This window comes from Rhinolophus sinicus, linkage group LG06, assembly GCF_036562045.2.
Source record: "Rhinolophus sinicus isolate RSC01 linkage group LG06, ASM3656204v1, whole genome shotgun sequence".
Lineage (NCBI taxonomy): Eukaryota > Metazoa > Chordata > Mammalia > Chiroptera > Rhinolophidae > Rhinolophus > Rhinolophus sinicus.
This window is the reverse complement of record NC_133756.1, coordinates 120,261,824-120,275,366: the sequence shown is the minus strand read 5'-3', so window position 1 is coordinate 120,275,366 and position 13,543 is coordinate 120,261,824. Positions and strand designations below refer to the sequence as shown.

Here is a 13,543-nt window from a genome sequence, read left to right as displayed (position 1 = left end):
TTATCTGATACAATCATTCTGCTAAAAACAACAAAAGGTCGTGGTTATGGAGTACTTACCATTTACCAAGCATTGTGCTAAACATGTTACATGGACAATCTAGAAAGTGGATGGCTTTAGCCCACTTTACAGATGAGGAAGAAACTAAGCCTCAGAGAGGTTGAGTAATTTGCCCAGGATCACAGAGGAGCCAGAATCTGGACCAAGGGCTGCCTGGGCCCCTCCTTCCACTCCATCTCCTCAGAGGGGACAGTGTGGAGACAAGCAGGGGGCAGGGAGGTGAGGCAGGAGAGGAAGAATGAGCGCGGGCTGAGAAGGGCCTTCAAGGCCGTGCTAAGACACTCGCACTTACTGTCCAGACAACAGGAAGCCGTGAAGGGCGGGCAGCAGATGCTTCGGGGACCGAGCACAGGGCGGCAGGAAGGTAGGCAGGCAGACACAAGTTCCTACTGCTGGGAGACGTGGGAATTCACGTAACTTCTCTGAGTCTCAGTTTCATCATCCGTACAATGGGGATTGTGACAGGTCCACCTTGTGCAGGCTTGTGAGGAATAAACGTATGCCTTCAAAACAGATCTCCAATCTGTGACTTCCCACCTCCCTAGAGGAAAAGCCAAAGCCAGCACAAGGCTCATCAGGCCTGTGTGTTGCCCCCTCTCGCCTCCTTACTCCTTACTGTTATTCCAACCCCTCTCCATGTGCTCCACCTCAGGGCTGGGCACTGGAGCTCCCTCTACCTGGAAGACAATTCCAGGCATCTATCTACATGCTTCACTCCTGTGCATTCCCAGCACCTGCTCAAACTCAAGGCCTTCCTTCCCTGACCACTCTACCTAAAAAAAGTACCCCTATCAGTCCTTATTTCCTGACCCTGTGTCATTTTCTAGCATCCCACTTATCACTATTAGACACTGTGTTATACATTTATTGTTCATTGTTAGTCTCAACTGAGGACCAGGACACTGTCTCATTCATAGCTCTATTCCCAGTAGCTAGAAGTGTACGGCCACTGGGGGAATGAATGAACAGAAATCTACAAAAACCTGGCTCAGCCTGGTCAGGAGCTCGGGACAGGGGCCTGTGACATGGGTAGGGCGTGAGATGGTTGGACAAGGCAGCTGTCAAGGTTCAGGCCAGAGGTCTAGGAGTAGAAAATTCGACACTGAGACTCTAAGGAGTACCCTCTGTGGCGGGGACTGACCCTTCTTTCCACCTCTTAGGCTGTCCCAGCCACTTCCTGCTAGGCCAGCCGTTAAATACTGCCGGGGTGGGGGCGCCCTTATGCACACAGGAAAGTGCTGATTCTCAGACCCTTTTGTGCTGCCCACCCCTCAACTATTCCTTGGAGCAGGTCAGAGCTACCCAGACACCCAGGAGTCTCTGAGACCAACCACCCCCACCCCCTCTCCACACAGGTACACGCCTGCCTACCACCTCCAGGGCTCCCCATTTTCCAGTGAAGTTCAAAAGCCTCCACCTTCTGGTTCCTGCCATTTACTCTTCCTCTCCGGTCTCATTCCCCGCAACCCCAGTGCCTGACACTTCACCTCCAGGACTTTGCTTGTACTATTCCCTCTGGCTGGGACCACCTGCTCCTTAGGCCTTTAGGAACTACCTGGTCCAACCTTCCCCACTTCTGGGAGGGGAAAGTGAGCCCCAGAGAGGGACAAGAACCTAACCAGGACCACCCAGCCATACCCCCAGCCTGAGGCCCCCGCCCCCTTCCAATAGCCTGTTCCTTGAAAGAACTGGGAAGAGGAGCTCCCTCAGGCGACCTCAGAGATCCTGGAACAACCCCTGTCCTCCAAGTGAGCTAAGCTGGTCCTGCACTAAGAAATGTGGGTTTTTAGGTCACAGGCAGTAGCGGAAGATGAGTGTCCTGGTTCATGTTCTGGAAAAGAACCACTAGACCCACAAGATACTCCCTGGATCTTCGGCTTCCCTAGGCTTAGCGAGGCTTAGCGCGTCCATCTTTAAAGCTGAGGAGATAGAAGGAGGAAGAATAGACCTAAGGGGAGAGGTAGGCCTTTAGCTGAGGCTCTGGCACCCTTTCACCAAGCAAGAGAGACTCCACCCCATAGCTGTCCTGTTGTCATTTGTCACAGCTCAGTCCCCAACCCTGCCGTCAGGCTGCCCCACCAGGCTAGGGCAGCCTTTGGGAACTGCTGCATTTTAGCTGCAGACCCAGAAAGCAGCCTGCGTGGACGAAGGGCCCCACTCAAGTGGGTGAAAGCTTCACTCAGCTCACACATCCAGAGGTGCAGAGCCGGGCATCTCCGACCCTAACCCATGGGGACACTGAATGCTGATCACACCCGCACACAGGCAAAAGCACAGGACCTCTAAGGACATGTCTGGGCCCCAGAAGACAGAGATGTGCACACAGACAGGCACAGTGCCCCCAGAGGCATGTGAAACAGGAAGGCGCTCCCTCGGCCAGGAAGGCTTCCAGGATGGGGGGTCGCTTCCCTCATGGGAGGGAACAGGCCTTCTCCGCAGTGGCAGCTCCCGCTCTATGCACAGGGCCCTTTGCGGGCAGCTGCTGTGTCCACAGGCCCAGACGAGCACCAGAAGGACTGGGAGGTGTTGTGAAATCCTCGAAGGCCTCAGGCAAAGCCAGGCCTCCCTGCCCCCTGAGGAGAGGCATTGCCTCCCCTCGGCCTCCCAGGCTCAGGTCTCCCTTCACCACTGGACCTGCGCCAGCTGCGCCACATCCTGTGCTGGCTCCAGGAGGACCTGTTTTGCCTAGCAACATGGCCCAGACCTTGCTCTGTGACCCAGCCAAACACCAGCCATCCAATGACCTCCCCTCAACCCCATCCTGGTATCCAGGAGGCAGCCTCCCCATTAGCAAATGAAGAGGAGCCCTGGCCCCTATCTGTCCCCTCCGTGCTCTCCACCAAGATGGTTGTTTCTGCCGCTACCACCTAGATGCTTGTAGTGTCTGCTTCTCAGTTTTCTTGAAAGGGGGCAGCTGGGTACGTATGCCAGGAGTGGTGGGTACTAAGCACGCACGGAGCTCGGAGGCCAGCTGGGCCACCGGCCCTCCCCCGCCTGCCAAGCAGCCCTGAGAAACTGTCCAGGTCTCACCTATCTGGCATCAGCCAGCCAAAGTATGGCACAGAGTCGCCTAGCTCTCAATTTGGGGTCCACCCAGCCCAATTTAAAGTTTTGCAGACTCTTGGAACCTAGAATTTTGGAAATTTGGAAGCTGGGAATTACAGGCACATAAAGCTCTAGGTAGAATCCTTGAATCCCAGATGCCTAGGTTCTCAGACTCAGAACCCTAAAATCGCAGCTGCCCAATGTGGGGAGAAGGAGGGCGGGAGTGGAGAGGGAGAGAGAAGCTCTCCACCTCAATCCGCCTCACTCCTTACCTGCCCTATTTGGTTGATTCTGGGAGGTTCCAGGAACTGCTGCTCCTGCGCCCTCCCTGACGCTCCAGGGAAGCAGAGTCCACTGAAGGTACGTGACCAGCCCAAGGCCTCTCAGTGAACCAGAGATCAGGGATAAAGCACAGGCTCCTGACTCCAGGCCTGACTACACGCAGAGCCCCGACCCTCACAGTATGGTGGGAAAGAGGGGAGGAGAGCAGGGGAAGTCCAGTGGCAGGGCAGTGTGCTTTGGGGTGGTAGGGAAGGTGGCAGGGGACACCCATGCAACTGGGGGAACAATATGCAGTAGTGGCTCAGCCTTGTTACTGCTCCCCTGTCCTGAGGCTGACCTACACCAGCCCTGGCTGGGCCAGACTTCCCCAAGGGCTCTGGGCATCTGATCCAGGTGTGACCTCTGGCTCCCTGCCCTGAGAATGGGACAGAGGACTGGCCATGACAAGTCCTAATCTTCCTCTCTCTCCCCCTTGCCTCACAATCTTTGCCCTCACAACAATGAAGATAATGAGGAGGTGGAAGATTTTGCCACGTCTCTCCCTCCTGGGGAGTGGAGCTGGGGGCCTCTCTGACCCCTGAATCCTCCTCTGGACCCCTCTGGCCCTGAGCACCACAATCTTGACCAAAGCTGGTCTCTGCCTCTTGGCCTCTTAGCTCTGGAGCCATGTTTCCCAGGTTTGCTCATTTAGCCATTGACACCCAGCTGTACCTGTTTAATCAGGAAAAAGACTTGGGCCCCAGGACAAGGCAGGTGGGCAGCCCAAAGGAACCCCAGGGTGCCAGCGGTCCAGGAGGCCCTGACTAGGCCTCAGGCAAGGAAGTGGAGCAGAGGTCTCGGAGCCCCCTGCCTGGGTCCAGTCCAAGCGCTCCCTTCCCTTGGCTGAGAAACCGTAGGCAAGTCACTTAACTACTACCGACCTCAGTTTTGTCATCAGCAAAACGGGGTCTGGAAGAACTGCTGCCTTCAGCAAAACCCAGAGCAAACAGGACAGGACGAGAGCAGACCTCAGGAGGTGCTCATCCTACGGCACAGCCCATGGAGACTAAGGACTTAACAGCAGTCAGTCCAGTCTGCAAGCAGGACACCCTTGCAGGCATCCCATTGCCACAGCTGGTCATCAGCGATGTCACCTGATCAGATGGCCCTCCAGTCCCTGCCTGCCACCCTAACTGGGAGTTCCCAGGGTTGAACAGGGTTTGGCTCTCCTCTGGCTGCAGTGTCTTCCAGTGCTCAGGGTTCTCCCTGTGAAGCAACAGAAATTCAGACTCCTGGATGATCTTGGGCAAATCACTTAACCTCTCTGGGCCTGTTTCCTCATCTGTAAAATGGGAACAGCTCCTACCCCACAGACTACCGTTAAGGATTAAATCAGTACATAAAATGCTTAGCTAAATGTCCATACAGTAAGCTTCCAAGAAACAGTAGCTACAACTAGTATCGTTACTACTACTAATAATAATTTGGTTATTAAACCGGTCACTTAACTCTATATCCCCTCCCAGCCCCTCTGATTGTCCCAATGGCCTGGGACAGATGTCCAGAAGATGGAACAGACATTCAACTTCTGAATTATGTTCCAAAGGATGAGCCAGAGACAAATTCCACAGGAAGGTCATGCAGGAAACCAACTACGCGCTGTTTCCCATCCCCAGGCCGTCCCTGACACCTGGGGTCATCTGTCTCTTTGGGCTGGGACTGTCCTCCCCAGAGCCCTGGTTGGAATGTACCTGTCTGGGGACCTGATAGGGGTGGGGTAGGGTGGACACGATGTCCTCTCTGGTCAAGACTGGGACACCTGGGAGTCGGCCGCAAGCCCTGAGCTTTATGGGGAGTGTACTCATAGGGGATCTCTGAGGGCCCCCCATATCCTCCTGCTGTGCAGACCCTTGGAGAGGCCCCCCCTTAGTGCAGAACCCCTTCCTGAAACAGGAGACGTGCCTCTGTACAGGACTGGGAAGGGGACGAGTCCAGCCTGACTGAGCCCAGAGGAGGGAGTGAGTCGGGCTGCCCAAGGGACAGAACTCTGCCCCTGAGGGAGGGCCAGGTCTGCTTGGCTGGGGGCACACCCTGCTTGAGGCTGCCTTGGCCCCCACCCAGGGGAAAGCCCCTCACTGAGTGAGACCCTGAACAGAGCTCAAGGGATGAGGTCAGGCTGGGGAGGGGAAATCAGGCCAAAGAGGCAAACAAAAGCCTGGGTCCTGATCCTGCCTCCACCACTGATTCGCTGTAACCTTGGGCAAGTGACTTCACCTTTCTGTGCCTCGGTTTTCTCATCTGTAGAATGGTACCTAACTTCTAGGGTTGTTTGGAGGACGAAACCAGTTAACACACATAAAAGTACCTACAACCGTGCTGTGTGCACATCTCCTGACGTTGTCATTCTCGCTGATATCACTACTCAGCTCTCTCCGCGTTTCTTCCCCTGTTACTGAAGGGTGATCCTTGTCTCATGAAATGACGTAAAGTTGATAAAGTAACAAGTGAGTAGTGTCAGGCACACTGTACACACTCAAATCAATCCCTCTCCCTTCGGGGTCAGTCTTGACCACTACCAGGGCTCACTGTGTAATCCTGGTCATATCTCTGGCCCTTGGCCTCAGTCTCCCCATCTGTGAAAAAAGCTTCTAAGCCAAGTGGTCTCTGACTGTCCATGGCCATATCTGCTCCAGCCCCCCTCCCACCTCTGTTCCTCCTTCCTTCTCTATTTCCAACTCGTCCTACTGTATCCTCTCCTGCTTCAACAGGAGAGCCTAAAGTGGACTGGAGGGGACAGCTGGTGGGCAAGGGGTACCAGCTCTCAAGCAGCCCCGGGCTCCCAAGGGTTAAGTTCCAAAGAGAAGGGGGGGGCAGGGTCAGTGCTGGACAGACGGGCCTGGATCCCAGGGCCTGCTTCCCCTCCCCCCACCCTGGGAACAGAGGCTACTTGTTTGGGCATCAGCCGGCTGGCTTTGAGCTTGGCCAAAGGGAGAGTGGGGTGGGGAGAAGAGAGGGCCCCAGAGAGTAGAGGAGACTCCCTTCTTCCAGCTGAGATGCCCTAGGCCTCGTACTAGGCTAGTCTACCACTAGCCCTTAGGATCTCAGAGGCCCCTTACCCCTCCAGACTGACCCTTTCCCCCAGGTTCTGCCTTTTCTTCATTCAAACAATCACTGCTGGGGGCAAGATTTAGACTCAGACGGGCCCAGTTCTTGCTCCAGACCAGGCTCTTATTGGTGCATGGGACTAGGGCTTAGTGCCCCTTCCTGCAGATGGGGAAATGGAGGCTCTAAGGTACTGAGCCAGGAACTGAGAAGTTTGGGGACTTGCAGAGTCACACAGGGTTTGGTGGCAGCACAGGGACTGTCCCAGGTCCTAGCCATGCCCGTGGCTCTGCAGGTCCCTTCCCCGCAGAGCTCAAAGGAGGCCCTTCCTTAAGCTGTGCCACTACACAGGACGGAAAGGCTAAGCAGGAGACACCAACAAGCAGCCCACCTCTGATGTTCCAAAGGACCTAGGAGGTTTGAATGGGAGCAAACTTCTGGGGGCAGGGGCTACAAACAACCTGCACAAAGGGCTGAGGCTTGATGCATGGAAAAGCATGGCTGGAGCCCAAGAGGTGGTAGAGGTGAGGCTTGGGCTGAGTAGGAAGTGCCCCAATAAAGCCTAGAGACAATCTGGGCCGCAGGTGGCTCCTACCAATTTCCACCTCCCCAGTTGTCAGGACTCTGCCTGGGACAAGCCCCTCTTGCCCTACTCCAGTGAACAAGTAGCAAATGGGGAGGCAGGGGCCTCAGGCCAGGGTCTGAACAATCCCAATCCAGCCATGAAACATGGGAATGAGTTCTCTCTCCACCCTGCCCCCACGACCCCTCCCTGTCATACCCATCTTCTCACCATTCCCCAAATATGCCACGCAAGTTCCTGCCTTCATACAAGCTATGCCCTCCTCTACGGGGGTCTTAGTGAATCTCCACAGAACTGCCGAAGCCCATTCCAGTCACTTTCCTCCCTGGGCTTCCAAGAATTCCAGTCCCTAATTCCATCTCAGTACCTGTCTGCACCTGTCTTCGTGTCTCTGCGGGATTCTACCCTGTAATGAGCCTGCCGGGAGGCCTCCCCTAGACCGGGCATTCCCTGTTCTCTAAAGACAGGCATCCTGGGTGCCTCTGTGTGGATTTTGGTGCTCAGCACACAGCCCTGTCCTTCTCTGAATACCTCCACATGTCTGTCAGACCCTGCAGCCGTCCCAGCTCCCCAAGCCTGAGGATCCGCGAAGGCTCCAAGGACAGCAGCTTTGGAGGAGGTGCATATGCCAGAAGCCATACTGTGCCGGCTCCTGACTTCATTACCCAGGACCAAAACCCACCGCTGGCGACCTGGGACCAAACACCGACCCCACGCTCCGCACGCTGTACTCCACATCTGTTCTCTCCAGTCCCAACAACCCACTCCGGGCTTGACCCCATTTAGTGAACACCTCCTTCTTTTTCCAGCAATTGGGCCAGGTAGGGGCTCTTGGGAGGCCATGCCCCCGTTTACTGGTAGGGAATTAAGGAGCAAAGACCGGAAGTAGCCTGCCCAAGGTCACTGGAGCCCCAGGTCCAGGGCATAGGGTCGTAGCAATGTGGAGGGCTTGTAAGGGTCTCCGCGTTCAATGAGGTGGGGGCCTTCATTTCACAGACCAGAAAAGCAAGGCACCCGACGGCGGGCTGGCTCCAGATTCCGAGAACCTTCGTGCCGAACGGCTGAGGGCTGGAAGCCCCCTGTCCCCTTGGTTCGCCCTCCTCCCTACTGACTCCGGCCCGACCGCGCATCCTCAGGAGGCGACCCCCATCCCCACCACGGGACAGGAGAGCAGACAACACAACCCAGGAGAAACGGCCGCGGAAGTAGGCGCCGAGCGCAGAGTCGCCGCGCGGCCTCAGCATTCCCTTCTGCGGAGTGGGGAAAGTTCGGGCCACACCTGGCGAAGGAGCGCCGGCCGGGGAGGCCCCGGCAGCCGCACTGACCTGTTCCGAGTGAAGAGTCCACGCGGGGAACCGGGGTTTCGGCGCCGCCAGACTCAAACCGCTGCATCCAACTCGCGGCCTCAGGCCGGGCGCGCCCACCCCACCGGGCGCTTCCGCCCGCCACACGTGACGCCCCAGGGAGGGGACGATGGGGCAGGGGCTGGGACAGGGCCCCGCCCCCTCCCTGGCCCCGCCCAGTCGCTGTCTTCGAGTCTGCTGGCCCGGTTCCCCTTCCAGGCGGGTTAATCTGTGTGTCTCCCCTGTCCCCCTGGATGCTCGAAGGTCCGTCTCTGTCTCCTGAGGCTCGGTGTCTACCCCCACCACCCCATGCCCGCTGAGTCTCCGTCTCTTTCTGAATCTCCCAGCCTCTTGCCACCCATCTCCTGGTGACTCCGCCCCCAAAGGGATGAGCCACACACCCCCAGGGGCCCAGACCCCCAGGTCGTTTAAGAGGCCCTAGGAGGCAGGGCGACCAAGGTCTCTCACCTCTTCTTCTAACAAGTCCTTAACCACCCATTCTCGGAGGATAACCCACTTCTCTCCCTGGGCCACATCCCCCAGTCAGGGTCGTGAAGAGTCCTGTGCAGAGAAGACTGCAGCCTGAGGTCTTGGCACCCAGGCACTTCCACTGGCCTAGACACCTGGAGGTTCCCTCGCATCCTACCTGTATACACACAGATGAGGGCCTAGGGTTTGGCAGGCATTCCTGAGTCTGGGTCCAGGGCACCTCTGGGGCCAGCCAAGCCAGAAACCTTAACTTGGTTATGCTTCTATTTCACCAAATACCCTTTGGATGCATTTGGAAGAACAGTTCTCACCAGGGTGGGGCATGAGGGTTTACTCTGAGATGGGGAGTCATTAATTTGAGCACCTACTACGTGCCAGGCCCAGTGCTAGGCAACTTCCTCCTTTTATTTCAATCCTCATACCTCTGCTTGAAGGCAAAAATCATCACCCTATATTATGGATTTGGAAATGAGGTTCCAAGACGTTCCAGGACTTGCCCAAAATTTCAAAGCCAGTATTGGGCAAACCTGGGATTGGAACCCAAGTCTTGGTGAGTTATAGACCAAGTGCCAAGTGCCTACCACCACTGGACCTTTGACTCTGCCCCTCTAGGAAAGAGTCTACTACGGGGTCTTCCTGACAAGGCTAAGGCAAGTTGCTTCCTGGGAGGGGAAGGCAGGGCCAGACCTTAGTGAGAACTTCCTGGCCCCAAATTTATATGGGGTACAAAAACACTGGAGAGGGTGGAGCACAGGGCCCTCCTCCCAACTTGATAGTAGGGGTGTCCCTTAGGTAGCAGAGGGCACCTGGGGGCCACAGAGATAGGGGAGGCCCAAGCAACCTTCTAGACCTCAAAGCAGCCAGGTAGAACACAGGACCACCGGCAAGGGGCTAGGGGCCCCACCCTTTCTGTTAACACAGGCCTGAGGTCTTCAAAGTGACCTAGGGAGGGCTCAAATCACAGGGCCTGGTCCCTCTACTGCACTAGAGTCTGACGACCCTCACCTCAACCCCCAACTTCCCTCCTCCAGAACATGCTGCCCCAACCACAGCTTTGAGGCCCACAGCCCTGTGGCCTGAGGCCCAGGGTCCTGTCCACCCCGCTTTCCTGATGACTGGAGAGTATCAGACCCTGGTTCCATAGGTTGGACCCTATGGGCCTGAAAGTCACACAGAACCCCACCCTCTGACCCCCTGACCCAGTGGCTCTGGCCAGACCTGCTTCTTCTCTTACAGCAGTGAAAGGTAACCAAATAGCCTGGAGAAAATGGCAGAATGAACACACAAGGATGGATGGATGAAGAGTGAACTAATGAGAAGACACAAGGGCAACAGAACACAACCCACCCCCAGCTACACATGGGAGATGAGGGGATGCCTAAGAGAGCAAAGGCCAGGCAATCAATGATAGAAATTAACACAGGGAACTGTAGAACAAGGGGACCAAGGGCGAAGGTCATGTCCGGGGCAGGTGGGAAGGAAGCGTAGCGATGAGTCGGCTGAGGCTGTGGGATCATTTATTAGGTTTGCGTCCAACCAAGCTGCAGCGCCAACCTGGGCCGGAGCCCAGCGTCCCCAGGAGGCGCAGGGGGTGGAGGAGGGGAGAAAGCGTGGAAGGACCTGCCACCCCCGGGCTCGGCCACGTCTCGACTAGGTCCCTGTAGTGGTTCAGCACTCAGGTGAGCGAGGTGTCATCGTCGCTGCCCTCGCCGCCCGCGCCTCCCAAGCGCTCCTCCCGACTCTCAGCCACCGCGCTCTCATCGATGTTTTCCAGCGAGTCCGCGTGCTGCACCGACAGCTCCGACAGCGGCAGGCTTGGCAACGGGCTCTGCTCCGGGTGTAGCCACGGCTTGAAGTGCGGCTGATGCTTCTGCTTCCACTCAGGGTACTTGACACACGCCTTGTACATCTTTTTCATGGCCTGTGGACCCGCCGCACCACCGAGTCAGGGTGAATGACACAGGACTAAGTCCTCCCCATGTCCCCTCCACAGGTTCAGGCCGCGCTCTCAGCAGCCTGATTTTTGTCCCCGTTTCATAACTCTGCCTCTCAGCCCTAACTCCACCCCCTGACTCCCAGTCTCATCCCTTCAGCTGAAACCCTCTCACCCAGCCTCCATACCCCCAAAGTCCCAAGTCCACTCACCTTGGGAGCCAGGAACTGAGAAGACTTATTCACCACCCACTTGGGTAAAGAGCCTATGAGGGTGGGGAAAGGTAGTGAGGAGAAAAGGAAGAAGCCGCCTCAGGGACCCAGCCCCCTCCCTCTAGCCTGGGGTTTCCAGGGAGGCCAACCTCTTCTCCATGGGGGTGAGGGGTAAGGCAAGTCCTATAAGATTCATCCTCCTCACTCCCTCTTTCCACCTCAGACCAAGGTCATCAGGCTCAAGTCTGTGTGCTCCCCCCATGCCCCCACTGCTGAGCCCCAGAGAGATGCATGGAAGAAAATCACAGGGTCTTAGGTAACCACAGGCTACACGTGTTGAAATCCTGACACACCAAACTCCAGGCCGCCGCCTCCCCTCCACTGACACTGACACCCCTTCTCATGCCCAACCTCTCTGTGGTGAATGGCCCTGATGCTCGGCCCCTCCTCTGCCTGTCTTTCCAAGTCCCTTGCCCCAAGAAGCCTAACTACTACACAGGCCTCTTGGCCGAGTACCCCAGCCTGGCCTGACCTGGAATCCACAGCCCAGCTCTCCACCCTCATTCCCACATGTCTGCTCTGCCTCTGACACCCAACACACTCACTCAATGCGATGTCGAGGAGCCCTGGGCCTGAACCACTGGGCCCCTGGTGGGACTCAGGGCACAGCCATCAAAGGTGCTCAAGGCTTGCCCATCCTCCAGTCATTCATCCATTCACTCACTCACTCTACATTCACTCAGTGATACCCACCCTGACCCAGAGAAGAACTCACTGTCTGGGGGGCCCAAAGTGTGCCCTGTGCTCTGCTAGAGGGGGATGGGTCCACAGAGTGGGGAGCCAGTGATTCCTCTGGGTATCAGGGATAGAGGAGGTGACACACACCTGAAGAACCCTGGAGGAATGAGTAAGGGAGGAGAGGTGTTTCCAGGCTGAGGGACAGGGCTACCTAGACAAGGAGGTGGGAATATGTAAAATGTGTGAGGAAGGACCGGAAACCCGAGGAGGGGGCTTAGATGCCACTTGGAGGGCAATGGAAGGTCACAGGAGAATTTTAAGCAGAAGAGAGTCACAAGGAAATAAGTGTTTTGGAAAAATCCCTCTGGAACTGTCTGGTCAGACAAGGTGGCTTAGTATGGAGAGAAATGACAGATTCAGGAGCTTTTTAGGAGGTAGAATCAATAAGAATTGGTGACTAGATTTGGGAGCTGAGAAGAGGGAGCCCCAGATGACCCCCGGGTTCTTGGCATGAGTGAGTAGAAGGGAGACTTAGGAGAAGGAGTAAGTCAGGAGGTGAGACAGCGAGTTCGGTATTGGATACATGAGTTTCAGGTCCTAGAAGACACCCCCAGGGCCGTGTCCAGGAGCCCAGTGGTCTCAGGGATCTGGATCTTAGCAGAGAGACAGGCATGTGGCCGGCTGGCGACAGAAGCCTTGGGATTAGCTGAGCCCTCCCGAGGGAAAGAGGACTGAGGCCTGGAAAACCCAGGTCTCCAGGATGGGCAGAGAACAGGAGCCAGGAAGACAGACAGAGTGGGAGCAGCCAGTGAGCATGGAGCAAGTCAGAGCACAGGGGTGTGGGCACCCAAAAAGAGAGCTCCAAGCTTCGTCATGAAACAGTGGCCACCACCTCGGCCCTTGCTTTTCAAACCATTGTGAAGTCTCAGATGAGACTTGTTTCAAATGATATTTTGGGTGAATATGCCCCAAAATACAAAACAGCTCCTAACAGAAGCCTTTCTGGATCTCAAGTAGATGAAGCCCCATCCCCTGTGGTATAGGGAAGGATCCCACAACAGGCTGCCAGGGCCGAGCCCTCACCTTTGGGGTCCACCTGGGCCAGGTAGGTGATGACGCAGCTCTTGGGCCCCGTGCTCTGGATGAGGTAGCCCGTCTGGATGGACACGGCTCGGACCAAGTCTTTCCGAGGTGGGTATTTCTGGGGATGGAAGGCACAGGAAGGTAAGACGCAGGGTAGGCGCAAAGGAGGAGGTGTCTTTGTGAGTACACACACACACACACACACACACACACACACACTCTCTCTCTCTCACACTCTTAGTTCATATCCCCTGGTGTCAACTCCAGGCCAGGCCTGATGCTGGAATGAGGAAAAAGGGAAGAATCAGACTAGATTATCCTTGCCCCTCTTAAGCCTTCTCTGTTGCCCTCCAGAAAGAGCTGTCTGGGGTCAGGGTTCATGAGCACACATGGGCGCATGCATACACACAAGCACACTCTCTCATCCTTGCCCAGGCCTGCTATACCTGCCTGTCATGGAGATCAAGGCAGCCCAGCCTCATGGAGGGCCAGGGGACCCTGTCCTCACCTCTTGCTTTCCCCTTTCCCAGCCAGACCATGCCAGAGCCCAACCCACAGGAGCAAGCCCATCCCACCCAGCTGCCCACAGTGATGGTCCACAGCACACTCTCCTCATCTGCTAGAGAGCCCCAGCAGGGAGACAGGCACCACTATTTTTACTAAATAAGAAAGAAACTGAGGGCCCGAGGATTTC

General features: G+C 56.3%; 2 protein-coding genes across 7 annotated transcripts in view; both read right to left on the bottom strand.

Annotated features, from left to right (window-relative positions):
* The window catches only part of ARAP1 (ArfGAP with RhoGAP domain, ankyrin repeat and PH domain 1), a 59,661-nt gene extending 51,130 nt beyond the window's left edge, over window positions 1–8,531 (bottom strand). Inside the window, exon 1 of one of the 3 annotated variants that reach the window (XM_019744346.2) lies at window positions 8,377–8,531. In XM_019744346.2, the coding sequence (XP_019599905.2) occupies window positions 8,377–8,443 (67 nt within the window). In that variant the 5' untranslated portion in view covers window positions 8,444–8,531. Of the gene's footprint in view, window positions 1–352; window positions 456–8,376 lie in introns of those variants that run through there. The other 2 variants (XM_019744348.2, XM_074335820.1) reach the window with 2 other exon arrangements.
* Window positions 8,532–10,383: 1,852 nt separating this feature from the next.
* The window catches only part of STARD10 (StAR related lipid transfer domain containing 10), a 48,336-nt gene continuing 45,176 nt past the window's right edge, over window positions 10,384–13,543 (bottom strand). For all 4 annotated transcript variants that reach the window (XM_074335817.1, XM_074335816.1, XM_074335814.1 and 1 more), the window contains exons 5-7: window positions 12,850–12,967; window positions 11,029–11,081; window positions 10,384–10,804 (exon numbers count right to left, since the gene is read on the bottom strand). In XM_074335817.1, the coding sequence (XP_074191918.1) occupies window positions 10,559–10,804; window positions 11,029–11,081; window positions 12,850–12,967 (417 nt within the window). In that variant the 3' untranslated portion in view covers window positions 10,384–10,558. The remainder of the gene's footprint in view (window positions 10,805–11,028; window positions 11,082–12,849; window positions 12,968–13,543) is intronic.